The 25,565-nt window shown below is 39.3% G+C and overlaps 3 protein-coding genes across 9 annotated transcripts in view; 2 read left to right on the forward strand and 1 right to left on the reverse strand.

Annotated features, from left to right (window-relative positions):
* SGR2 (shoot gravitropism 2 (SGR2)) overlaps positions 1-6,899 on the forward strand; it is a 46,697-nt gene extending 39,798 nt beyond the window's left edge. For 2 of the 5 annotated variants that reach the window (XM_089161819.1, XM_089161818.1), the window contains 6 exons: positions 4,220-4,313; positions 4,446-4,508; positions 5,006-5,054; positions 5,134-5,237; positions 6,135-6,181; positions 6,255-6,897. In XM_089161819.1, coding sequence (XP_089017945.1) covers positions 4,220-4,313; positions 4,446-4,508; positions 5,006-5,054; positions 5,134-5,237; positions 6,135-6,181; positions 6,255-6,498 — 601 coding nt within the window. In that variant the 3' untranslated portion in view covers positions 6,499-6,897. Of the gene's footprint in view, positions 1-4,202; positions 4,314-4,445; positions 4,509-5,005; positions 5,055-5,133; positions 5,238-6,134; positions 6,182-6,254 lie in introns of those variants that run through there. The other 3 variants (XM_089161821.1, XM_089161820.1, XM_089161822.1) reach the window with 2 other exon arrangements.
* Positions 6,900-9,606: 2,707 nt separating this feature from the next.
* Positions 9,607-18,795, forward strand: LOC149009661 (KH domain-containing protein). Of its 2 annotated transcripts, none has more exons than XM_089160520.1 (7): positions 9,607-10,093; positions 10,835-11,178; positions 12,927-13,112; positions 13,250-13,351; positions 13,429-13,503; positions 13,625-13,741; positions 17,100-18,795. In XM_089160520.1, exons 1-7 carry the CDS (start codon positions 9,811-9,813, stop codon positions 18,354-18,356), a joined length of 2,364 nt encoding a protein of 787 aa, XP_089016646.1. In that variant the 5' UTR covers positions 9,607-9,810; the 3' UTR covers positions 18,357-18,795. The 2 variants fall into 2 exon arrangements, with proteins under 2 accessions (XP_089016646.1, XP_089016647.1); XM_089160521.1 differs by having other exon boundaries at positions 9,608-10,093; positions 13,429-13,500.
* A 100-nt stretch (positions 18,796-18,895) lies between these two features.
* On the reverse strand, positions 18,896-24,085 carry LOC149009662 (uncharacterized). Of its 2 annotated transcripts, XM_089160523.1 has the most exons (5): positions 23,871-24,084; positions 23,709-23,762; positions 23,559-23,610; positions 20,559-20,631; positions 18,896-20,406 (listed from the first exon to the last, which is right to left on the reverse strand). In XM_089160523.1, exons 1-5 carry the CDS (start codon positions 23,999-24,001, stop codon positions 20,402-20,404), a joined length of 315 nt encoding a protein of 104 aa, XP_089016649.1. In that variant the 5' UTR covers positions 24,002-24,084; the 3' UTR covers positions 18,896-20,401. The 2 variants fall into 2 exon arrangements, with proteins under 2 accessions (XP_089016649.1, XP_089016648.1); XM_089160522.1 differs by having other exon boundaries at positions 18,896-20,631; positions 23,871-24,085.
* Positions 24,086-25,565: the final 1,480 nt, after the last annotated feature.

Raw genomic sequence — 25,565 nt, forward strand, 5'->3', positions numbered from 1 at the left:
ATAGCCTCTTTTTTTATTGCAATTTTTAGCTTTTGATGAATTAATGAATTGTGTGTTTGAGTCGAGGTCTCCTGTGTGGGTAGGCCTTGGCTGGTGTCAAGGATTCAGATTATTTTCATCTTCTTCAATTCCACCAACATTCAAGAGAGTTCAAGCGTCCAAACAACCAATCAAGCAAGCATCCTCAATCTCCATGCAAGTACAGCAGCCATCAAGAAGTCCCCAAGCCTTCTCAACTAAGTTACAGCCCTCTCCCCACCAACCACCCCCCCCTTCTTCTGTCCGCAACCTTCCCTACCACCTTCCCTCTCTGTCTGCATACTTCCCTGCCCCATTCTCTCTGTTTCAGATCTGGAGAACCCTCCCAACCCCATCACGTACATCCCTTACCCCTTCCCCTTCAATCCCGGTGAAGCCTAACAGCTGTAGCCTTCCCCTTTCTTTCTTCTTCCCCACATCCTGAGTCCTAACCCTAATAGGATTCATTTATTCCCTCATCAAGTCAGCCCCATTCCACCCTCAATGGAGTCACCCTAGCCTATAGGATTGACTTCTGACTTCAGTTTACCCATTACAGCCCTAGTTCTGGAGTTAAGGAAAACCTGCATTTCATCTCTTTCATGAGGAATTTGCAGAATTTTCTGAGATTTTCTGGATTTCTTTACCTCAAATTTCAACCCTTAAACCCTTATGATGACTTCTGAAATTAAAAGCCAGAGTTGTTTCCAGGTCAGTCTCCACCCGCATTCAACCCTAGGCCCCTTTCCAGCCTTGACCATGACCTATCCCTATTCCTATCTGGTCTAAGATTGACTTATCAAATCTGGACTTTGAGCTCTAATACAAATTCAGATCTGGAACTTCAATTCCAGCATGTCCAAACAGTATTAGAACCTTTAAAAACCTTAACCTAAACACCTAGAAACCCCCAACCAGTGCTGGTTCTTATTAAAGAGGGTCCTGGTTATCCAACCCTAAACCCTGGGTTTGGATCAAGTTTAGGTTTTGTTATTCAAACCAGCCTGTAGAACGAATGATGATGGGATGTAGATGAAATGCTGCTGAAAGTTTGAATTGATTCTAGTCCGAATTGAGTGATATGGCCTCGAACACCAAAATAGCAGCTATGTGGCTGCATACCCAAGCAGCCAACAGTTCGGGTCCAAATTGGGTGCTGGAGACCTGTTGATGGTGAATAGATGCTGCAAATTTGGTTGAATTTTTTATTGGAATCCAAGTTATAAAGGTGGACTGGATTCAGAAATATGTCTTTAGAGGAGAACAAGTTGGATGGATTGGATGAAGAGTAGCTGAGATGGAATAGAGTTCTTAAACCCAGCAGGGAATGGTGAATGGAAGGAGAAGGGGGATCAGGAAGTTGCGTTAACCAAATATACTCTAGTCAACAGTACTGTTAGAATGGATGGATCAGTAGCAATACAAGCGCTGCAACTTGATTGTGAGATGATCAACACCTTCAGGGTCTTCCAATGGCAGCTGCAACTTCTAGTTGTTGCTACAAGGGGTGGTATAAACAAGAGGAGAAAGGCAGAATTGATCAGAGAGAGAGTATGGAGATAAAGGTATTTCGACCTTCTTAGCCAGGATCCGTAAATGTTCTTTTTTTGGATGAATAAAGAAATATATTAAAAAAAACAACCCGCCAAGAAACAAGAGGAGAATAAAGGGGACAGGGGAAACAAGCCTCTCACGTGGAAGGCCTAAAGGATGAGGTGAGATTCCAAGAACTAACAATTAGCCTATTCCTGGGAGAGTCGATCACCGGGGGCTGGGGAAAAGAGAGGAGTCTAGAAGAGACCTCAAAACAAATGTTCTTCCAAATCATATCAAGGGAACGGGATTTGGAAGACCAACGCCTAAGATCTCGCTCCCTCCATAAGTGGTGGATAACCGCACCAAACACTAGCTTGCCAACTCGATCGCATGGAGAGGACCCTAGGAAGGCTCGTAAGCACCAAGGCCAATCTCTGGTAAAGCCGTAAGAGCGTCTCGACCTAGGCCAAATGGAGGTAAGGGCTTTCTCCCAAAGAGATCGGGAGAAGGGGCATAAAAAGAAGAGGTGATTAAGGTCTTCGAGGAAATTCCAACAAAGGATGCAGTTAGGGTTAACAGGGATGTGACGGCTTATGAGGAAGGATTGGGTAGGCAGGGCTAGGTTAAGGGCTCTCCAAAGGGTAAGAGAATGACGGGGAATGTGACCTTTAAACCATACAAGTGGGGCCCATGGAGTTGGGGTAGAGGAGGGTTTGACAAGGTTCCAAGCAGAGGAAGTGGTAAAGAGATTGTAGGAGGTAGAAAGCTAAATAGTGGAGTCATGGGGGGTGCTAACAATGGGGGGGGGGAGAGAATTCCACACTTGAGAGAGTCTAGGGTGGGGGGGACCAATAGCCATTGGAAATGAAGGTAGAGAGAGAGGTAGGCTTGGGGATGCGGGTGTCATAGACAGTGCGGGGGCCAAGGAGGGTATAGAGAATGTCTGACGGGTGCCAAGGCTCCAGCCAAAAGGAGGTGGAAGATCCTGTGGAGGCAGGCAAGGTTAATATCGGAGATATGCCGAATGCCCAAGCCTCCTTCGGATTTGGGACGACGAACAGAAATCCAACTAATGGGATGGAGGTATCGGAAGGATTCCTGGCCTTTCCAGAGGAAGACGCAACAGAGAGCCTCCATGGCCTGAATTGTGGCTTAAGGGGTGGAAAAGATTCCACACTAGTAGAGGTATGAAGATTGAAGAATAGAGCAGATAAAAGACAATTGCACTCAAGGAAAAATATATTCATTCATCAATAGACAAATCATGGGGAATCAAATAGAATTGGCATTCAAATAGGGGCTTGATACTTGTCCTCCTTGTTACTGAGGAGTTAAAAAATCTCTAATTCTAAAAATAGAAGCGGGGTTTTCCAAGAATTGAAACTGATTCTCTCAGCACTAAATTAAAAATGATAATTTAGTAACTAGGACTATATAGATAAAATCTTCAATCTCCATTGTTGCAATCAAATTCCAAGTTGAGCCCAAGTCTAGGTTCCATTTGGCCAAAGTGTCCCAATCTTCTGGAAGTCCCACCATGGCATCTGAAGATAATCAAAATAAACCACAGCATCCGAAGATAATCAAAATATCCCCCATGATCTGCATTTGTGAGACCCAGCGACTACCAGTCCTACTGGACTGGCCAAAGTTATAGTCGGTTGGCCTATTGGCCCAAATAGTTGGTTCACCAATTGGAGAATTTAAACCAGCCGGTTTTATGAGTTCCTCTTGATGTATTTCTTGCCTAACATCTTGGCATATGCATCACATACTCAGATGAAGATTACCGACCAAGCTTCAATACTGATTCTCCAGAATCAACAGGTAATCAAGAACGTAATTTCTTTGAGGATTACCAATACCCGTTTACTTTGAACTATTCAATACCCAAAACGTACCTTAAGATTTCCTGGATCTTTCATTTGAAAGTATTGCTGTAAATGAACTTTGCCAATTTCGATTTGCAACAGTTATAACCAGAAATGATAATACCATCAACATAAACCACGAAAACAATCATCTTGAATGTTTTAAAAAACATGGAGCGATCATAATAGCATGTATAAAACAACACCAAAAGCAGTTTTCTGAACTTACATCAGCAATCCTGTGAAAATCAGCATGTAGTAAGCATTCTGGATATCTAGCTGATATAGGTCAATGAAGGTTGCCCGAGAGAAAGAGGGGGGGGAGAGGGGGAGGGGGAGGGAACATTCTAACCTTTGAATCAGTAGTACTAGTGTATAGTTATAATTAAAAGTGGAAAAGAATTACAAGTAGACCCTTACATAACCCATGTAAGACCTTCATAACTTTAAGTTTAACCTTGTTATCTCCTAACAAGCGTCGATAAGAAAATCCCTATTCTATATTATGTTCTTTGTACACTTCTTTGTCTGTTTTTGGATTTTGTCCATTGCCTGTGTGTTCGGGGGTTTTTTTTTTTTTTTTTTTTTTTTTTTTTTGGGGGGGGGGGGAGGAGTTATATCACTCAAGTGTCAACTCCTTGAGTTTCTTGGCTGCTTCTCACCCTGCTAGGATGGTGGATGATTTACCCATGAAGCAAATTTTCTTTTTACTTTAGATTCATTTCTGGTGTATATGATGAAGTTCTATTTTGAAGTGAACACATTATATGAATCTAGGGTGGCCTTTCATACAGAATAGAACCACTTGTCTGTAAAGAGAACATCGCCAAACGCCCGGTCATTATTCCTTACCACAGGGGTGGAAAGAGGTTACATATAGGGTTCCAGGTATGAACTGCAAATTACTAAAATTGATCAGCTTCCCCACCCGCACCCTTTGGAGAGAGATCATATTCCCTTTCGTATTCATTTTTCTTCATTGTTCATGCTGAAGCATACTCTTTTGTTTGTTTGATGCAGGAGTTCACTGAAGATCTGGCTGCACGTTCGCAAATAGTTGTGAATCACTTCAAATCAGTGAGAGTAGGTTAAACCTTGATGGATCAAAATCTAGTTGGAAAAAGTTTTTGAATTTTCCGTTTTGAACAACTTCATTATATATCTCCGATAACTTGAAATGATTGTAAGTGGATGTCCTTTTCACAAATGTTCTCCGGTAGCAATTCAGGTTGCCACATGCCTGCTGTTATGTCGTAAGATGTGATTGTAGGACTTATGGCAACAAGAATTAAACAGAATTGTTTGTGTCTAAAATACTGCAATGAAGAGCAAATTAAACAAGACCAAGATTTTGTGGTTCTTCCACAATAGAGCTTCATCAATGCTTCCCGTCATCCATCTCTCCACCAACTAAAAAGTGGGAGGGGAAACCTATATAGGCATGGCGGATGATAGTTCATTATTAGCAGTTTTTACAATATAACATATAGCTGGCAACTGATTTCCTCTACATGTAGCCTTTGTTTTCTGATTAGCATGGAAAATTGATCAGACATCTAAACATAAATGTATTTGAATAGGTTAAAGTGCTCACTGTTTGTCAGTCAAAGAACAAGGATAACATAGAAGGTATAGTTCAGCTCTGGCTTTCTATATTTTCTTTGATTATTTGGCATTTTTTAGTGCTTAGTTGTATGTCATACAACAGAAGCTTCAGAAAATGAGGAAGTAATGGAAGAAAGGTCTTATGGTTCAATAATGATGGAGCAATTGACAGGAAGTCCTGATGGTCAAATTGATCATGTTCTTCAAGTGAGTAATTTTACCCATTAGTTGCCATGTACACCAATTAACTAATTTACAGCACTACATACTGTATAATTTTTATACGACTTCTGCCAATTAGAGTGAATACTTACTAATTATGGATTGTTCCACAATTTTTAGATTAGTCATTAATGTCTCATCCTTCAGTTCAGGTTTGTGATCGTTAGATGAATCATCTGATAAATCGTATCTCATCTGAACAGAAGGAAATAACTAAATCCTATACTGAGCACGAAAAGAGGAGTTGTAGTGAATTGTTCAGAGTTATTTCCTGAAAAATGGTTGCAATGCCATGTTTCTTTATTTGAATTTGACTTTGGTCTCAGAAAGATGCTTGGCTTGGTCCGTGGTAATTTTCTGGATATAGTTGTTCAGCTTGAAGCCATAGTGCTTTTGTGATTACACAGTTGTAGAATCTCAATGGACATGTGGTTTTGTACTTGTACCTTAACTTTTAACAGGGAAACCTTTTAGCTGGATTGGACTTGGTCAGCCAAGTCTGCCAGAGAGTATGAGTAGCGTAGAAGGGTTTCAGGCATGAGACCCGAACTATTCATGCTCAGCTGCATATCTCCATTTGAATTTTCCTGGTTAGCACCATGTTATTATCTTATAATTCAGTTTCTGTGTCTTCTATCATGCCATCTGTTACCCCACACACAAAATTCTATCTGTTACCCCATACACAAAATTCTGATTTGATTTGAAAAAGTGGAGTTCAAGAGTAAGGATGCTCTGCAGTTGAGAACTTATTATCTTATGACATGTACAGTTTTTGTTCATTCCTGCTCAAAATTGCTGTAAACATTTTTGGCATCCAAATATATTGCCACTTCCCGATTTGCCATATTAATGTTCTGGTTAACATGACTTCATATGCAGGATAAAACGTTTCAACATCCATATATATCAGCCATCGGAGCACACACGTAAGTGGACTGATTACATGTTGAATCCGACTATACTTGTTTTCTTTCTAACTACTTGAACTTGAGTTTGCAGAAATTATTGGAGGGACCCTGATACTGCTCTTTTCATACTTAAACACTTGTATTGTGATGTACCTGAAGAACCTGGCTCACCTGAACAACTACTCATTGAAGGCAGCTCAAAAAACAGTGCAGCGTCCCCAAGCAAGTTTTACCAACGTGAAAACATGGATGAAGATCTTCCTCTGACATTCTCGGACAGGGTGGTGGTCAGGGAGTTCTCAAGGAAAGCGAGGGCGGCGATAAAGAAAAAATAAGGGATATTTTTGCAATTTTTGCCTCCAACTCTATGAATTATTCGACTCTGTTGTTGTTGTCTGATAGACTGGAATGTAAATTATGTAAAAAGAAAAGAGAAACAGAGGTAAACAATGCCAATTTGTAGGGTTGAACCATTCTTCTTCCCATATTTGTGTTTTCGATTGCTTCTTTAGCCGTAGACAGTTTGCATCAGATACTCGGTGCTTACCTTTGTCTTATGAATATAAAGGATTGTTCTGTCATTTAGTATTTTTCCAATGAAATAGATGAGTTCTGAAAACAACAATTATTCGTTTTTTTTTTTTTCTTTTTTTTTACTGGGTATGAATTACATAAATTCATAAGCCAAACATTAATGCTTCGCTAAACTTTGAACAGCTCAACCGACTGGGCAATCTCAACCAATGATACGGAATCTTGAGAGAATTTTTCAGTGGTATGATATTTGATATCACTGAATCCGAGTAGAAGTTTGAATATGAATTCCGATTTATCTACTGCAATCAGTCGTTTGAATTTGACTCTATCATTAAGCATTTAGCACCAATTCTAGTAGCCTGCAGTAGACCTCTCTGATTGCAAGAGCTTCTGCTGTAAAAACTAAGTTTCTTATCATTCTAGTACTGAAGCCTGTAATTGGATTTCCTTCTGTATTTCTAATCACAAAACCAATACCTTCTTTATTTTTTTTTTTTTTTTTTTTTTTTTTTTTGCCAATCCAAGGCTTTGCCCTAACTAATCCGGTGTTCGACCCGGGTCGCACACCTGGCTATGGTGGATGAGTCTCCCAACGAAAATTTTTTGCATCCGTAAGATTTTGATACCGGAACCTTGCTTAAATGGACCAAGCTGCTTACCATTTGGACCAACCCTCGTTGGTAATCCCTCCCTTTTTAGATCCTAAAATCCAAACAACATCACAATTTAATTAGATCCAATCTTGGGGAGATGGGATCCACCTAGATTAATTCATCGAATTCGGGCTGCAAAACATGAAAGTTTTTTTTAGCTTACCTGAGAAGCTGCATCATATTCTTCAAAAGTCTTAGTTGCTATTTTAATCACTACTAGTTTCCATCTGCAATTGCTAAAAATGAAATCATTTGTCGATTTCCATATATACAAAATGAAAAAAAAAAAAATTAAAAGTGATAACTAATTATGTGCAAAAAATTTATCACTCTTGAACACATGATCCCAATTTTTCCACGATTGCAACAAATAACTAATGCCAAAGGAGATCCAAACCGCATAACTATAGAAAAGTGACAATTTAAGAAAGAAAACAAACAAAATCAATGGATTCCGAAATCTTCTCCACATATTTTGCATTGCATCTAGAGGAATTCTTCCGTTCTCTTTTCATAGGTTCAAACCTCAATCATTTCATTCATCGGATTGAAATGAACCTTCAGTGTGAACTTAGCAATTTGTCGAAAGACTGAATGACCCATTTTTTCGTTCCCATGATTGTATTGGAGAATTTCACTATAAAGGTTACTTAGAATTCACATGAAAAGCATCTAGAATTATAATATTTTGTTTCATTGTAATCTCACCATAAATTCTTCCTAAATCCTTGAATTCTTGTCTACTTTTCTTCCATTGATGCCAAATTCAAATGGAAAACTTGGGACCAACTCACCTTCAATGTTAAAAGTTCCAAACCCCCTTTCATTTGCCGAATATCGTCAATTTGTTGAACAAACTTCACTCTCACGATAAGACCATAGTCTAGTACTAACACTGAATTTTTTTATCCATAAATCCTCTTGTGAGCACCACTTCCTATGTTGGCGTATTATTAATTGGAGTTTTGATCACATTAACATTGCCACTAGATTGGAAATCAATATCGTATCTAATCAAACTTTTGGAAAGTATACATTTAAAAACAAAGATTTGGAACTTCATCCGTAAAAGTAAAGATGGGGAGAATTAAAGTTTGGAATTTTAGCTTCACGGGTTTTAGCTTTTCGGCCCGCCCCCCCCCCCCCCCCCCGGGCCCCCGCCCCCCGCACATCATAATTATGTGTACTTAGTTCTTTCTTTCTTCTCCTTCCTCTCTCCCGCTTCGGTCCGGTCCAAGCGCGGCGATTTTCCGACCGCTCCATAGGCCATCTGGATCTTCGCGCCGGAGCCCTGCTCTTGCTTGATCTGGGCTGCATTTCCCCACGGCCGTGTTCGTCGTCGTCATTGGTCGAATTGTAGTGAGTCTCCCCCGGCCGGCGGGGGTATTCAAACCTTGCGTTGGGCGGATTTGGGTATCCCTAAGGTTCTCATCCTGTTGAGAAACCCACGCAACAGCGAAGGCAAGCAGATTACTGCTCTCACTTCTCCTTCACGACGGGGCGTTGCTTACCAGGGGACTGCAGTACGGCGAGCCATGTCCGGGATGGGGGCGTGGCGCGTGCGGTTGTTGCTGGTTTTTAGCCGGGTTTTTTTTTTTTTTTTTTTTTTTTTTTTTTTTTAAAGAGAAGGAGGGGGCTTTTTTTTGTTTTGTTTGTTTTGTGGTTGTTTTGTTTGTTGGTGTGGTGTGTGGGCGGGCTGCCCCCCCCGCCGGTGGTGCGGAGGGGAGGGGGGGCGGGGGGGGGGGGGGGAAGGAGGAGGGGAGATGAGGAGTTTTTTTTTTTTTTGTTTTTATTTTTTTTTTTGTTTTTTGTTGGTGTTGGTGGGGTGGCGGGGAGGGGGGAGGTGGGGTTTTTTTTTTTGCCCACCCCCCCCAAACCCCCCCCCCCCCCCCTTGTTTTCTCCCCCCCTCCCCCCTTCCCCCCCCCCCCTCTCCCCCCCGTTTCTTTTCCCCCCCCCCCCCCCCCCCCTTGTGGGTGTTGTCTTTACTAACTAAGCCAGGGAGAATAGAAATCCTAAATATAATTTAGAAATAAATAACTGTAGCTTTTATTTATTATTATTTTTCCTTTATTAGAACTTTATATATCATTCTTTTGTCAATCACTTTTTTTTCCGAACATGGTTATAGCGTGGGGCCAGGGGGTGCGTTAAAATTATTACTCGCGGTAAAAACATTATTCACATAAAGGTACATCAGGAAACAAAATATCTCAAGCGAGTGACCGTGACCGGCTGGCCTTAGAGACCTTAAACCCTACAGGTATTTATCATCCCTTCCCGGTCTCGCTGGGTGTCTCTCAAAACGGAACCCTTTCTCGCCTCTTGCGTCGTCGTTGGTTATCTTTTTCTTCCCCTTCAACATATTTTCTCCGTTTCTCGGAATTTTTGTTAGGAATTCGTTTCACGAGTAGGTTTAGGGTTTGCGTTTCAGTGGTAGAGGTTACTGTAACAAATCCATGGCGGAAGAAGGGGTGGTAGCAGCCGTTAGCCCTGTTCCCTTAGATCACAAGAGAAAGCATGAAGATTTGGAGCCTGAAGCTCCAGAACAGGTTGTTTCGGAACATCAACCGGAAGAAGTCTTGGAAGACACGAATGCAAACGCGAATGCGAACTTAAACTCGGAGTCGGACATGAATGAGGCTCAGAACGATGCTCCGAAACCTGAAGAAATCTCTGAACCTGTATCGGTTTCACCAGAAGCGAAGCGGCCTCGTCTGGAAGAAGAAAACGACGGCTTAGGTTTATATTCCTCATCTTTTAACTGCTATTTATCTGATATGTTGCATTAATCAGTTTCAGATGTTTCATATATTCTTTTTTTTCCCCTTTCTCTATTACGTTTATAAGGTTCTCATTTTAGCCATTGACGCTTGAATAATTTTATTGTCTGCTTCTGAGGGCTTATTACAGAGATCTAGATCCCCCCCCCCCCTCCCCCTTTCTCCATGTGGGGCTTCTGGATTGATCTTGCTAAAGACTCGAGACATCTGGGAATCCCTTCTTTCACGTCTCGATTCCATGTGTAAGATTGTCTCGTCCAGTGGATGGCACATATTTTGTTCCTTTTCCTTTTTTAATACCGTATCATATGATTTACGTTCCGTGATGGTTCATTTCAAGTAGAGCGTAGGGGGTGTGATCCCTTTTCCTTGTGGTTGCTGTAGGGTTTCTCTGGTTTTGGTTATGAATATTCGATCACCCCGGCGAACTTTCAATTTCATCTGACTAACCAGTGGAACTGTGTGCAGATTTTGTTCTAACTAATAAAAACTCAAGTCTTACCCAGTTACTTTCTGTACTGGTCACTTGACCTGGCACTCTTCTCAACATCTCTGCATTAGTTGATGTTTCAGTAACCCTTTGCTGTGCCTTTTATTTATTTATTTTTTAAAAAATTCTTCATGCGACTTTAAATACTGAAATATTGCATTGGGCTCCTGATTTTTTTTTTTAAACTTCTGCGATATCTTTTCATTTCAGCGATAGAGAATGGACACCAGGAGCAGCAGGTAGATGAACCATCGGTGGAGAATGTGGAACACCTGGAAGGGAATATTCCAACTGAGAATGTTGAAGAACAACAAGCTGTGGGTGATGTTCAAGCAGAGAACCATGAAAACCATTCTGTAGAGAATCATCAGGCAGACGCTGTCCCACCGTCATCAGATGAAAATCTTCTCACAAATGCAGAGAATCCCTCTGGAGCTGAAGTTCAGCAACCAGCTACAGAAATTCCTCAAGAAAAAGATCTTCACATAGAACAGCAGCAGTCCATGACTGAGATGCAGACTGTATCACGTAAAATGGAAGTTCCGAATAATAAGGTGTGTTTAATCTCCCACAAGGTTATAATGCTAATTACTTGCTTGCCTAGGTTTCATTTTAATTTATTCCGTACTGCTGTCACTTAGTGCTCTGGTTAAGTAAGATACTTCTTTTAAGCATATAATTTATGCATATTTATGTTGTAGGAAGCAGAAGAAATCTTAATTGAAAAAGGCCTTACCTGTGTTGCTATTTGCTCTTGTCATAAAACAAATTAGAAGCTATTGGATGCTTATGAAGAGACCCTTTTTTTGGGCTTGTTTGTTTTGGTTAGTATCATGTCAAGTCCCTTCAATTTGCTATCCGAAGTTGTGAATTTCAGGAATGGAGAGCACAGTCTCCTTTTTCTAAGTCAGGTGGACTTTTAAATGGTGTGCTTGCAGTCTTATTGACTTGATAATGAATAAAGCTTAATAGGAAACATGCTGTGCAGCTTGGAGAGAATCTGTGTGTTTATTCACTAGCACATAGCAAATAGTGGAGAGTTGTTCTTGACTAGGCATATGGCAGGGAAAATAAATTTAAAATATAACTGGGAAAGGATTTGATTTCCCATGTGATATAATTGGATTCCTTCTTAATTTAAATGGTGTATTTGAAGTCTTAAATATTGAAGCAAGCCAACTTCCTAGTTCCAGGATTCCTTCTTAATTTTTTGTCTAATCTTCTTTCTTTCTTTCTTTCTTTCTTTCTTTTTTTTTTTTTTTTTTTTTTTTTTTGGGGTGATGGTTATACTACATATAGTGCAGGAGCAATCTTATTTTTGGTTATTGGTTTGAATCAGGAATACTGAATTCACCTTCCTTGTTGATGTTTTTCCTGTGTTAGCAGCACTGTTGACATTGTGGTTTGGCTTTCTTCACCCTTCCTCTCCATTTATTTCAGCTGTCTTTTTCTTAGAATATCAAATTTCTATTATTTAAGTTCTGATCAGGATATTCTTTTTGAGCTTCCCTTGGCCCATTACGCACAGGTATAGTAAGGTTCCCCTCCGCCTTCTGTCTTGCTTGCTTGCCTGCAAGGCTGTGTTGCTTCACGCAGTTGCTTGTTGGGTACTCCAAAAGTCCAAGAAACCGAATCCATAATTTTAGTTTACCGTGGAAGAATTCCTTGACATTTTTCCAATTTAACTTAACTACCCTAGGATCTTGTTTAAGGATTTTCCTGTTTGACCTCCTCCTATCTGGTTTAAAATACTTCTCTAGGGAGAAAAGTACATGAATAAGTTAGGTGATGTTATAATTTGATTCCTAACACTATTAAAACTTCAAACATACTGGAAGAGAGTGAAAACTTAAAATGGAGGAATTATAGGTACATTCAAACTCACAAAGGAACTGAAGGAGTCAAATTTGTTGAAGATAAATAAGTTTCTCTCACTTCATTTGTATTATCTTCTTTGTAGAATATAGCAGTTCACTAGTTGAAATAAAAAGATCAATAGCAACTTTAAGCGTAAAATTGTTATCGAGAAGTATCTATATGCTCAAGGGGTGAACCTTGGTGCCATGGTAAGGTTGCTCCATTGTGACCAAGTGGTCATGCATTCAACTCTGGAAGCAGCCTCTCTATGAGTAAGATTGTGTACATTGTGAACCTCCCAAGACCTGAAGTGGTGGGATCCTTGTCCACTTTGAAAACTCTCTTAAGTGCCTGTATGTTGTATCTTTTCTTTCGATAATCATATGGTACTCTTTAATTGTACATTTGGCTTGCAATTAGCTCACAGTACCGTGTTCCATTGCAGGTTGGTGTACTTATAGGCAAGGCTGGGGATACTATCCGGTTCCTGCAATACAATTCAGGAGCAAAAATCCAAATCACGAGGGATGCTGATGCTGATCCGTATTCAGAAACCAGGCCTGTGGAGCTCATTGGAAGCTTGGACAATATAAACAAGGCTGAGAAGCTGATAAAGGATGTTATAGCAGAGGTAAGATCCTGTTTGCTTGGATTATTTCTTCTCTTGTATACCATGTAATTCCAATATGATTAATTATAATGTTTTATGTTGTTTTTTTGGCGTGGTGCTCATTTCTTGTTTACTTAATTGATTGTATCCTCTCTCAGGCTGATGCTGGTGGTTCCCCCTCCCTTGTAGCTCGAGGATTTGGTAATGTGCAAACTGGGGGAGCTTCAGAGCAAATTCAGTTACAGGTCCCGAATGAGAAGGTAACTTTGTGTCATATCTAATTTGCTCCCAGGTTTTGACTTCCCCCTTACCCTTCATTGATATTGTTTGGGTGTAGGTTGGGTTAATCATAGGCAAAGGCGGGGAGACCATTAAAAATCTCCAGACTCGATCCGGAGCACGCATCCAGGTAGTTGATATCGTATAGCCTTTGTTGAAATGCACAAGTGAATAAAAAGAACCCTAATTGATAACATGAGTATCCATTAGGAATAATCTTGTACCACTCAATACTGACAATCATTTTTACTTAGCTTATACCCCAACATCTTCCTGAGGGTGACCAATCCAAGGAGAGGACTGTGCGTGTGACTGGCAATAAAAAGCAGATTGAGGTGGCTAGAGAAATGATAAAAGAAGTTATGAATCAGGTCTGTTTGCTAAACTTGTGCTATTATGGTCCTACTATGTGCAAATAGGTTGTTTGAAGATGTTTTCTTAATTATTCTGTTATTTTTGTATTACTTTTATGTTGGTTATCTAGTGAATATATTTGAGTAATTTGATGATAGTTATTGTATGTTTATCTTGTTTTGAATCTATATCTGTAAGGTTAATTATGATGCGCTGATAAGTTAGTTTCATGATGTAATGGTACTGGACATTGCTTTGCATTTCTACAGCGATGCATTTTATTGGAAATATTAATTTTATTTTCTACTCTTCTGTGATAATGAAAAGGAAGATAAAGCAAAATATATTGAAGTCTGCTGTTCTTTACTCAAGCAAGTGTCATCTTGGCTGCATGAATATTGTTTCACTCTTGAACTCCATTTAAAGTTATTATTGTTAACCTAAGGCCGTTAGTGTTAACCTAAAGCCATTCTGTCTTTTACCCAGGTGATTTTTGATCTATGCTTTGTTCCTTGTAGTCCCTTTAATCTGTTTCTTATGGGCTTAAGACTCCTCCAGTCTAAATTTTGCATTTTACTAGTTTCTTCATCCTTCTGTTTTCTCCTTAAGAGATTGGATCTGTTTACATCCAATCCTTATGGATGTTTTACTTGAATGGGTTCCTTGACTTTAAATTCACTTGATGGGAAATCATATGGTTAAACAGCATGAATTTAGTGCTGATGGCCAATTTATTGTTCAAATCAGTGTAAACAAATGCCTTAGGTTGTTGATAAATGATGCCTACTTTCATATGGCAGGAACTTCTATGCTTAAAATGCTTCATGATTTCCTTCTAACACCTCTCAACTAATGAATTTGGTCTAGCCATTGAATTAGCATATGGCGGGTGCAGAAACACATTGACATTATGACTTGTAGAGATTCGTGCTCACCTATTTGGATACAGTCCTGTCTTAATTGAGTTAGCTAGATTTCTTTGCTTGTCTTCATGTTAGATGGTGTTATGTATGGTTTCTTTTAAGATGAATTAAGCCTGAGCGTCTGACTGTGTTGTCCATGAAATGAAAATCTGCATGATACATGTGATAAATTCTTCACATTGTTGCTGTTGAGTTCCTCCATGGGATGAGAGATTATTTGTTTGAATAACACATGAGGGCTTGCCTATTAATTCATGATCAGTGTGAAGGTCACTTAAATGTAGTTTGGAAGATTCTGAGATGTCGGTTGCCATGGTTTATTTATGTTGAAGGTGCCGATTTCGAATTGGTTGGCTTTAACAATGCAGATTTGGCTATTGCCCTTCACATGGGGTCAGCATTGGTTTCTTGGTGTAGTAGACAACTATTCTTCACTCTCATCCACTGAAGAGAGGTAACAAGCATTAACCCCCGCAAATGCAGAATGTTTATAGATGGTAAGATTACTTTTAGACTTGAAAACCAAAAATCATGATTTAGTGACACTTCATCGTGTTAAACATAGTATTCTTTAGCGTCCCAATGTTCTATTCATGAGACATGCGTTAGAAAAGGTGTCATACCTGGTGAAGCCATCTTGTTAATATTTGTATGGGTTCAATACTTCATTACAATGCTATGCTAGAAGATTTTAAGTACCATCTAAAAGCATCCAAGAATTATTATCAGGCATTGACAACACTGTTTAAAGAAAACTGTCAAATCTGAGCTCTCAATAAGAATGAAATCATGCCATGTTGAGAATAAGGATGTGCTCTGATCTAATTATAGATTGATAACTTTAAAGCATCAAGCATCTATTTTATATTATCTTGTTTTGGCATTAGAGGAATGATTATGATTTCTGAATGTTGGTGAACAGTCATTAGCTTGCTCTTATTACATAAATATTAAGAGCATGTTATGGGAGTCTGTTGTTACATGTACAACAAGTCCAGAACCATGTGTCGACTGGTATGATTAATTGATGTTTCTTGAGTTAATTTTGGTGGAATCATTTTGCTATGCATGATAAGTGTAAGAAAATTTACATAGGATAATGAAAATGAATGAACTAAACTTAATGATGGGCGATGGCAGAATTGCAAATACAAACTAAACGGTAGTTCTTCTGAAAATGTACTCTAGGCATCACCGGAACTTATTAACGATTCAGAAACCTCTGCCATAATTTATTTGGTTTCTAAAGAAGATAGATGTACCTATAGTTTGATGGAATCTTTTCTCAGAAGATGGGACCATGTTGGGTGTTGAGGTTGTGGTAAACTGATTAGACAAGTTGCTGTCAAGGAGGACCGAAAACATAATTGCTAATGGAAACTGAATAGGGAGTTTTAGTCCTGACAATTTCTAGGAAATATAGCCATTGGAACCTGGAATGGGCATTACAATAATGGAGAGGTATTAAGAAAAAGTTGGGTAGCACCAACAAAGCAAGTAGTGAAATATTTTTTGCTTGCAGTTCCAGTTCCAAAAGTGTCTCAAAATAACCATCAACTCTATATGACATTCTAACTGATTTCGGTACTCGGTTGTGCTTGGGAGGCACTGAGTAGTGGGTGTGGAGAATTGATGAGCATTTTACATTGCAATTTGGAGAGAAGCTGTTGAGGAGCATGCTGTACTATAAATTGATAAAGATACTTCCACTTGTTTGCTTGGCCTTGGGGTTCGAATCAGGTGTAGTGTTAGATTCATGTTGGGAATCTTGAATCATCTCCTGTCAAGAACTTCTATTTGTGCAACAGGGCACCGTGGTGGTTGTGCAGTTGCTGTGCTGGAGAGAGTTGGCTTAGAGATTTTGGTATTCTCTTTACTTACGATATTAGGGAAGAATAATCAGTGTTTCTGACTTATATCTCAAAGTTAGCATATTTAGAGGCTTCATTTGTTGGAACTTGGTATTCTTTACATATTTCCATCTTAGGCTACATCCTGTTATCCTGGCACTGGGTGCTTCTATACCTGGTCTCCTAGATTGCATTTTCATATAATTTTCTAAAAACATTTGTATCATTATGTGTTCAAGTACTATTCGTTGTGAGTTGCTAGCTGTAAGCGGGTTGTTTCTATTATCTTTTAAATGTCATTTTCCTGGCACATCATTGTTAGCTTGTTATTAGGTGACTTCATGTTTCCTTGAATTCTTACATTTATATGATAGAGCAATTATGTATCCAGCAGTTGCTGCTATTGTTATTCTCTGCAGCTTACTGTTGACTGAATTGTATTGGGAGAAAATGGATACTTTATGATTTTATTTTCAGCTTTCCGAGTAATATTGATTATGTTCCGCATGCCAGATTTAAGCTGCATTTCTCCTATTGGCTTTCTTTAAAAAGAGTTTGTTTGTGTACCTGACTCCATGTTTCTGTTAAATTGCTTTGATCAGCCTGTGAGGCCTTCACATCTCTCTGGTGTTTATAACCAGCAAACATTCCGCCCACGTGGCCATGCTGTCCCACCACACTGGGGACCCCGTGGTCCACCCCCTGTTCAGCCAACAGGTTATGATTATCCGCAACGAGGAATGTATCCTTCTCAGAATCCACAGTACCCACCTCCGACTTATGGTGGGTATCCTCCACAGCAACCTGCTCCAAGAAGCAGCTTTAATGCTGGTTGGGATCAAAGGCCAGCAGCCCCTGTGCAGGGACCTCCTCAAAGTGGTGGCTATGATTACTATGGACAGGGTGGAAGCCATGTGGGTGATGGTTCTGTGCATGCTCCAGTCTCTGCACCTGCCCCTGCACAAGCTTCTGCTGTTGGCCCTCAGATGAGTTATAATTACGGACAGCCTCAAGGACCAGAATATGGACAGCCTACAAATTACCCTCAGTCAGCTCCACCTCAGCAGAACTATGGACACGGGTATGATGACCAAAAATATGAAAACCAGCCTCCAACACAGCATGCCTATGGAGTTCATGGAGCATCGCAGCCAGGAGTTTACCCTCAACAAGCTGGCTCTCAACCAGGGTATGCCCAGCAACAGTACAAGCCACCTTATGGAATGCCATCTCAGGGACCTCCTCAGTCTTTCGGGCCACCTAGGCCAAGTCAACCAGAAGTTCCATATCAAGGTCAGATGCAACCAACGCATTCGTATGGGCCCAATGTGCCCCAACAGCAACCATACCCATACGCATCGAGTGGGTCTGCTCAACAAGCATATGGATATGGATCTGGTCCAACAGCTAATGATGGGTACAGTCAGCCACCTACATCCACTGCATCAGCTCCTGCTTATGCTCAGCCAGGTGGTCCAGTTTCTGGTTATGCCCAGCCAGGTGGGCAGGCTGTAGCTGGGTATGCTCAGAGTGGGCCTACTGGAGGTTATGGACCATACAACTCCCAGCCAGGTTATAATGAACAGCCAGCTCAAAACAATGCAAATTATGGGTTCCAAGGTCCTACAGAAGCTGCTTACGGTAACGCCCCAGGTCCAGCCTATGGGGCGCCACCGGCAGGTCAGGTCGGTTATGCGCAGGCAGCACCTGGCCAGCCAAGTTATGACCAGTCGATGCCTCAGTCAGGTGGTTACGGAGGTGTTCTTGGAAATGCTCCAGTTGGTTATGTGAAGAGCTTGTCACCCCAACCTGGATATGGCCAATATGACTCGACCCAAATGTATGGTGCTCATCACTGACTGCTGATGTCTGTGTAACAACAGGGTCGAGGGCAACTGCTTTTTCTTGGTAAACTATTAGCGTATCGTCTGCCTTTAAGTAGGCTGGAAACATTTAGCTGTGATTTAGAGGTATTTTTAGGGCAATCATTTGTTTACTCTTTAGGAGTTGACTATGTTTTCTGGATTAGAGCTATGGCTTCTTTTGTATGATCTATATTGCTTTTGTGTAACCTTGGCATATCTCTCTGGTCTGTTATCCGGGCCCATATACAGCAGATCCAAGTCGAGCTCATCCTGCATGAATTCCTTGTTAGTTCATCCAACTGAGTAGGCTATGTTCATTAATGGATTCTATGGTTAATGTACTTTGCGTGCTCCAGGCAGAGCAAACAATTCCGATAAGTCTGTTGCAAAGAACCAGAAGCTATTACTCAATTAACAAAAATCAATTTGCCGCTTCATTAATTCGGACATTAGTGGGACCTTGAGACAAAATTAACTTCTATTACTTTTTGTAACTTCAAGTCCCTCAATTAACAAAAATCGACTTGCCGCTTCATTAATTTGAACATTAGTGGACCTTGAGACAAAATTAACTTCTATTGCTTTTTTTAACTTTAAATCCCCCACACTTCCTAGACTAAAATTGTTTTTGAAGCCGCTACTAACTGCTGGACTAACGGGTATACTACTAGTAATAAGAACTTAACAAAGAGTGTAGAGCTGGATAGTGTGAATTCTAACCAGACTAACACAGCGTGAAAGGACTAAAATGCTCCTTTGTGATTGGTTGTTGTATAGTCAGGAAAAAATCTTGGTTGAACTGACCCTATAATGCTCGAAGAGATTTTTTGGTTTCAGATGTTTTAAAGAAAATTTTTGGTTTCAAAAGTTTAAGCAGAATGTCAATAATCGGGACCGGAACACTAGGTTTTACCACCTAGCTCCCAAAATTGATAAAAAGAAAAGGCATATTGATTTCCCCATGAATGATAACTGTTGTATCTCTGACCCTTGATGAAATGCTAAAACAATAGTTCAATCAATTGTGAATGCTTCTAGTTTATCCTGAGCTGGATGTTTGTGAGGTTAAATCTGTTGTTCTCTCTCTTGCAGCATATAATGCTCCAGGCTTTGATGGGTATCAAGCTACTTTCTTCCAAAAATGCTCGGAGATGATTCATAATGATTTGATCGACTTAGTGTAGAATTTCTTTAGGACAGTTAATAGCTGATAATAACACCATTCTAATGTGTGCAGAGATGCCTCATGCAAGGAGGAATCGGGCAGGATGGATATGGGGTTTATTCCTTAAATGACTCTTTTTACACAATCTAGTTGGGGAACAATAAAACAATTAACACTCTTAAGGCTTTGTTACTCGGATAACAAATGGGACTACATCGGGCGGCCCAATTACAGATCCAAGTCAATAAGATTTGAAGCAACGTGCATGACGTCCGAAAGTTTCTACCATCGCCTGGGGAAAAAGTCCTATCCTTCCCTTGCTCCCTAGGTCGCTTTCCTCTGTCCTCTTTTCACTTACTCTGCTTTTCTCCTCAAATTCTAGATTAAATTTCGTTGGTTGGTTCATCAAATGGAACTTCTCGCAAGCGTGCAAATAACCACATTGGCATCTGTAAGCCATGTTATCCGACAGCTACATCACAATGAGATAAGAGCCGTGGTTTGCCCTTCACCAACTCAATCTAAGGTTAATGGATACGTTATTGAATCAAAGGGAGAATCAAATGTTAATATGATTGACAACCAAAACGATTCTAGTGGATATTTGATTGGTATTCAAAAGGAAACCAGCTTTGCTAATGTGATTGACTGTTAATGAACTCACACTGTCTAACGGACAATTCTTTGATACTGAAAGAGAGAAGAATCCCCACTGTAATGTACCTACATCCTTGTGTATCTTTCTTTTCCTGGATAATGAGCTAGAGACATTAGGCAATAAAACAGTCAAATTTATTACCTCCATGGATGACAACCCAAACCACGTAAAATCTTGAGCCTTCTCCCTCCTCTATATCTCTCTCTTCCCTTGTGCTCAATCTGTTTTCTCATCATCCGAAAGGAAATATGTCAATATTTGATAAAAATAACCTATAGAGTCGGAGCAAAATCTGGAGCCCGTTCAGAGAATAGAAGTTGCTGTTGGATCCTTGTTATGGAATATATAAATCTATGAAACTAATCACTAGGACCTGCTTCCAAGCCCTGAGGTGAGACTCGGCCCCTTTCAATAACCTTAACTGCAGAGGTCGCCATGAAATTAATCTGCTCAAATGCATGGAAGATAAAATGTTAATTAAGCGATATCTAAGAGAAACAGCAGGTATTCATACATATCACAGTAGCAATGAAACCAAGAAGATCACTACGTGGCTTTAAATGACAACACCTTAAGTGACTGACAGACCAGCAAGTTACCCACAGGAGAAGCTAGTCATGAATTATACAGCTATATAACTAAAAAAGTCAGTTAATAGTTTTCATTTTCCCCAAAGGACACCCTGCAGATTTTGGCTTAAACCATTCCCCCTTTTAGATGCCCATAATCTGTATATGCTGATTCTTGTGTGGGCAGGTCCTTAAAGGGTTCCCCGAAACACACAAAAAGAAAAAAGGTCGTGAGTAAAAGAAAAGTAGGATTTTTTTGGCCCCGCAGGGAGGGGGGGGGGAAGAAAAGCTGTATAGATTTCATACTATTACATTATGCAGAAACTTATTTAATGCAGGCTGGATGTCAAATGAGAAGATCCCTAGTAATCTTAAATTAATTCATTGCTTCAATTTGCCCTTTTCTTTTTCCCCCCTTAAGTTCTGTTAAAACAAGACAAAGTTGGTCCTACAAAAATACATGATAATACAACAAATAAAAACAACAATCGACCAAGCTTGTCCTCTTACAAATGGGGTAGTCTTCCTGCTTCAGCTAACTTAACTGTCCAAGCTGTTTGGCATGCATGCAAAGGGTCTCATGAACTATCACTCACCTAGAAAAAATTTCTTCAAGAGCTTACAAATGTTTACAGGGTTCACATGGTTTTCGCATGTTTTGGAACATACAGAATATCATATTCAAACTTCTTCTTGTTTGAAATATCTAGGTTGCCTGCTGCATATTAAGTTTCTGCCCTGTTTTCCTCAGTGGATTCTGATATTAGCATTCTGGATTCCAAAAACCAGAATAAGTGGGATACCTGCTATGTTCTATCTTAGTCACTGTTCTGTCCTGTTTTATGCAACAGTTCCGTTCTACTAAGGTAAACGAACCAGATAAAATTTTGGGCCATTTTAAGTTATATGCTTCTTCATTATTTTTGGTAATAGCCTATATTCTGCAATCTTGTTTGAACTATTCTCTGGTGGATTGACCTGTTTTAGATTAATCCATACTACAGATTATAACATTTATAGGGCACCAAGTGATTTGGCTACATGCCAAATTTCAAAAATTTTATTGCCTGTAGTGTAATGCTTTAAACTTGAATTTGAACCTAATGGACTAATCAAGGATGACACAATATATGAGTCAAAATGTTGCAACCGGTAGATGCTAACTCAACTCAAACTGAAAAAGGTCATACCCCACCAAATGATGGGCAAATTAGGCAGGGAACCACTTTAAACCACACAGTTGCCATATCTATAGAACTAAGTTATGACTTATAATAATACTTAGTCTTTCACAATAAATTAAACCTATTAAGTAATTTATATAATGATACATGTATCACAAGCAATCATTTAATTATAAATAAGTTATTGGTTCTTACAACTAATCACTTAATAGCAGTACTTAACTGATAAACTATCCAGTTATCAATTGTTTATTAATAAAACTAATCATTATGAATAAACAGTTTGCCAATAATAGCAGAACGATTTTAGCACTACTGGCTTCTTTTGACATGTGGAGGGATGATTTGATCATTATAATCATTGGATAAAAGGGGAACGGACTCTGAATAAGTCCCAAACCAATTTTGGTGTTCCATGCCAATTGTCTCAATCATCCAAGTATATGGCATTTTCCATAATGTTGCAAAATCTAAAGTTTGTCAAACTAGATTGACTTCAGCTAACTATTTTCAAAGCATTATACTGAGACATGGCAAAGTTGAATTGGAGTAAAGGATTAACCTGAATGGTAGATGATAAAAACAAGTCAAGATAACCATACTGCCGTATGGAAATAAAAGTTATAAAACAAATACTGACTTCAGAACTATTGGTGCCAAATACACTCCTGCAATAATATCACATTACTGAATCTCAGGCCCAATCTAGGTGGCAAAAATAACCTTTTGACTAAAACAGTATATAATCATGGCCCACGGTATTTCCACCTCGCTCTACTTTGACCTATTTTCTATCCCTATTGTACGAGGTCTGTATCTCCTTTGTCTTAACATTCTAAAGAAACCATAGTCCTTTTTGGTCAGCAGGGGTAATAAAATCAAGATTTTGGATTCGACTCTCATTGAAAACAAAATATACCGCTGAACTGTTGAACTTGGCTGACACTTGAGAAAAAGACGAAGTGTTGAGATGGTTAGTTAAAAAAATATTCCTTTAAATTTGCCAAACTGATCACACTATCAACTATCTGCTCAAATTACATGACTGTTAACCGTAATTTTGAAGCCTGCAATTATCACACACAATTTTGTAGCATACCTACCTCTCAACAGCAGGCAAACAAAGAATCATGTAGAAAAGCCTACTAGGTATGCACACCTATTCTGCAGCAAAAAAACACACCCAAACTCCACAGAAGAAACACATAAAGCATACCCATGCAAACCAATCTAGCTCAGCACAGAAAATGCATGTTCATTACATCATCTAAGTACAAAATCCAAATCATATCCCCGACCAATAAGAACTTCTTACGATCTATGTTGAAGATAAACAAACTAAGCAACAAAGAAATAACAGAATGCACAAACCAAAGACCTACCAAATGAATAAAACAAAGGGAAAAACAAGCCTCAAAATCAATCAGCTTTCTACTTAGCATACCTTCAACTCTTTGATTCGAAATTCTAATCCATCCAACCAAACTTAACTTCTGAATTTGAAACCAATCAAACATATATTTTCCTTTTAATTGTAGACTCGATGAGTGTAGGCCAATTTACAAACAAGGCATCTTTACCAGAGGAAAGCAAAGTAGATTAATACAAGAACAACCATACCGCTAGTGAAGCCTTCTCAAAGAATGCTTTCGTGAGAGGTAAAACGCAAAACCTAAGGCCACACGAAATTTGAAACATGAAAGTTAAAAAGAATTCGATAAAGAAAAAAAAGAAGGTAAAATCAATAAATCCCTGCAATCAGAAACTTACATTCCCCTACCACCAGCTAAAGCTTCTTCTGCCGGATCTCTCCATTCATCATACCTACATAAAATTTGAATAAAAAAAAAATTAGGGTATATAAAGGTGAAGCATCGAACAAAATCTGAACTCCATGGCTTAGGGTCTGTTGTTTGGAGAGAGAGAGATTACACCCAACCGTAACGCCTGTCAAATTGAAGACGTTTCGACGACTGCTTCGTAGAAACAGTGGACGCCTTGGAGCTGGAGCTCACCGACGCCATTGCGTCTCTGACCTGAACTGCTTCGGTTGAACTAGACATTAAAATGTGAAAAGCGTGGCTTGATGCTTCGAGATTGAAGATGAATCTTCTATGGTTCTATTCCGATAACGTCGTAACTCGTAACCCATCGCCATATCGGTCATGCACAGTTCGGATCAATTAATGGTAAAGCATATCATTCGCCAAATTTAGGTCGTTTCGGCAAGTAGCCATATTTTGAGGACCGAAATGGAAACCGAGATTGTTTCGGCGATATGCAACTACATTTATCTAGAGGGCAAGACTATTTGCTGCTAAAGTTTTGAGGTTGGACTATGCTATTTTCAAATTGAATTGCAAAGATGAGGCGGCAAAATTTTGAGGGTGGATTTTGTGGTTAAGTTTATTTCTAGGGGGGCTAATTTAGTTGCTCATTCCTTAACCAGGATGGCCGTATCTTTGGCAAACAAGACGGTTTGGCCTATTTCCTTTCCCTGACTTTTTGATCTTTGTAATTAGGTTGTCTAGGTGGTAGTTTGCCCTTTTTGTTTAATGAAATATTTTTTTCTTACCAAAAAAAAGATGTGGCGGTTGTGTAGTTGGTTGGAACAGTGTACATCGTAGCAAAATTGCGGAGAGTTTAAGTTGTTGTAAAGTAATACTAGAAGTCTGGAATTGTGTAGATGTATGTTTAGGAAGGTTAGGTTCTTATAGGGTGAACTAATAAGCATCTTATTGATGCGTAGAATTAGATAGGCATTTGTACATTTAATTAATCTTCATTTTTGTGTTTCTTTTAAGTAATATGAAATATATTGTGATAATTTTTGCAAAATATTATTACATATTTTTAAATCTACTTTGACATGTATCACCGTGCTACTTGACCGTGTGACATCACATGTATTGTGCACGTGATATTATGACAGCTTGTACAAGGTGAGAATTAGGAGGTAGTGCAATTAGTTGGACCCGCTAGCTTCTATAACTTCATTTTGAGTCCTTTGAATTTGTCTCCTTTTACCAAAAAAAAAAAAGAATTTGTCTCACTTGAATTATTACACTTTTTCAAAACTCAAACCCAACTTTAAATCTTCACCATTTGAGCTTTTCTGGCATATTCCTAGATGTCATTCAAATCTTCACCATTTGAGCTTTTCTGGCATATTCCTAGATGTCATTCAGCCTTTATCCTCTCCTTAATTATTATGAATTTGAAACTAACGGAGCTAACAACTTTGAGGGCGAATTTTGTCCTACATTTCAGCCAAATTCGCTGTTTTTCTTGTTTTGACAGATGGCAAAATGACAAACTTCACCATAAAATCACACCTGAGGATCAAAAGGGCTTTGCCAAGTCCCACCAGAAAAATGGAGGGAAGACATTGATTTTGAAGTAGACATAGAGGTATCATGATATATGGTACTATCAAAAGTTCTCTTAGTTGGATCAACACCTCCCAGTGGAAAGCCCAGGGCTCGATCCTCCCTAATGTTATATGTAGTAGTCGTCACCCCCTACTCCCAATTAGTTAACATAAAGCATTTTTAGATTTAAACAAAAAGAAAAAGAAAAAGAAAATCATGTCATATGGTGCAAGTCGATCCTTAAATGAAAAAGCAT

The sequence above is a fragment of the Hakea prostrata genome, chromosome 7 (assembly GCF_041222555.1).
Source record: "Hakea prostrata isolate BN-2017 chromosome 7, UWA_Hpros_2, whole genome shotgun sequence".
Lineage (NCBI taxonomy): Eukaryota > Viridiplantae > Streptophyta > Magnoliopsida > Proteales > Proteaceae > Hakea > Hakea prostrata.

Bases quoted from the DNA above. Each gene is read 5' to 3' on its own strand.
- LOC149009661 (XM_089160520.1), top strand. From the start codon at position 9,811: ATGGCGGAAGAAGGGGTGGTAGCAGCCGTTAGCCCTGTTCCCTTAGAT. The intron at 11,179-12,926 runs GTGTGTTTAATC...GTTCCATTGCAG, and splicing joins TGGAAGTTCCGAATAATAAG to GTTGGTGTACTTATAGGCAA. The intron at 13,113-13,249 runs GTAAGATCCTGT...ATCCTCTCTCAG, and splicing joins TAAAGGATGTTATAGCAGAG to GCTGATGCTGGTGGTTCCCC.
- LOC149009662 (XM_089160522.1), bottom strand. From the start codon at position 24,001: ATGTCTAGTTCAACCGAAGCAGTTCAGGTCAGAGACGCAATGGCGTCG. The intron at 23,611-23,708 runs GTAAGTTTCTGA...GTGTGGCCTTAG, and splicing joins TTAGCTGGTGGTAGGGGAAT to GTTTTGCGTTTTACCTCTCA. The intron at 20,632-23,558 runs GTATGGTTGTTC...GCATTTGAGCAG, and splicing joins TTGAGAAGGCTTCACTAGCG to ATTAATTTCATGGCGACCTC.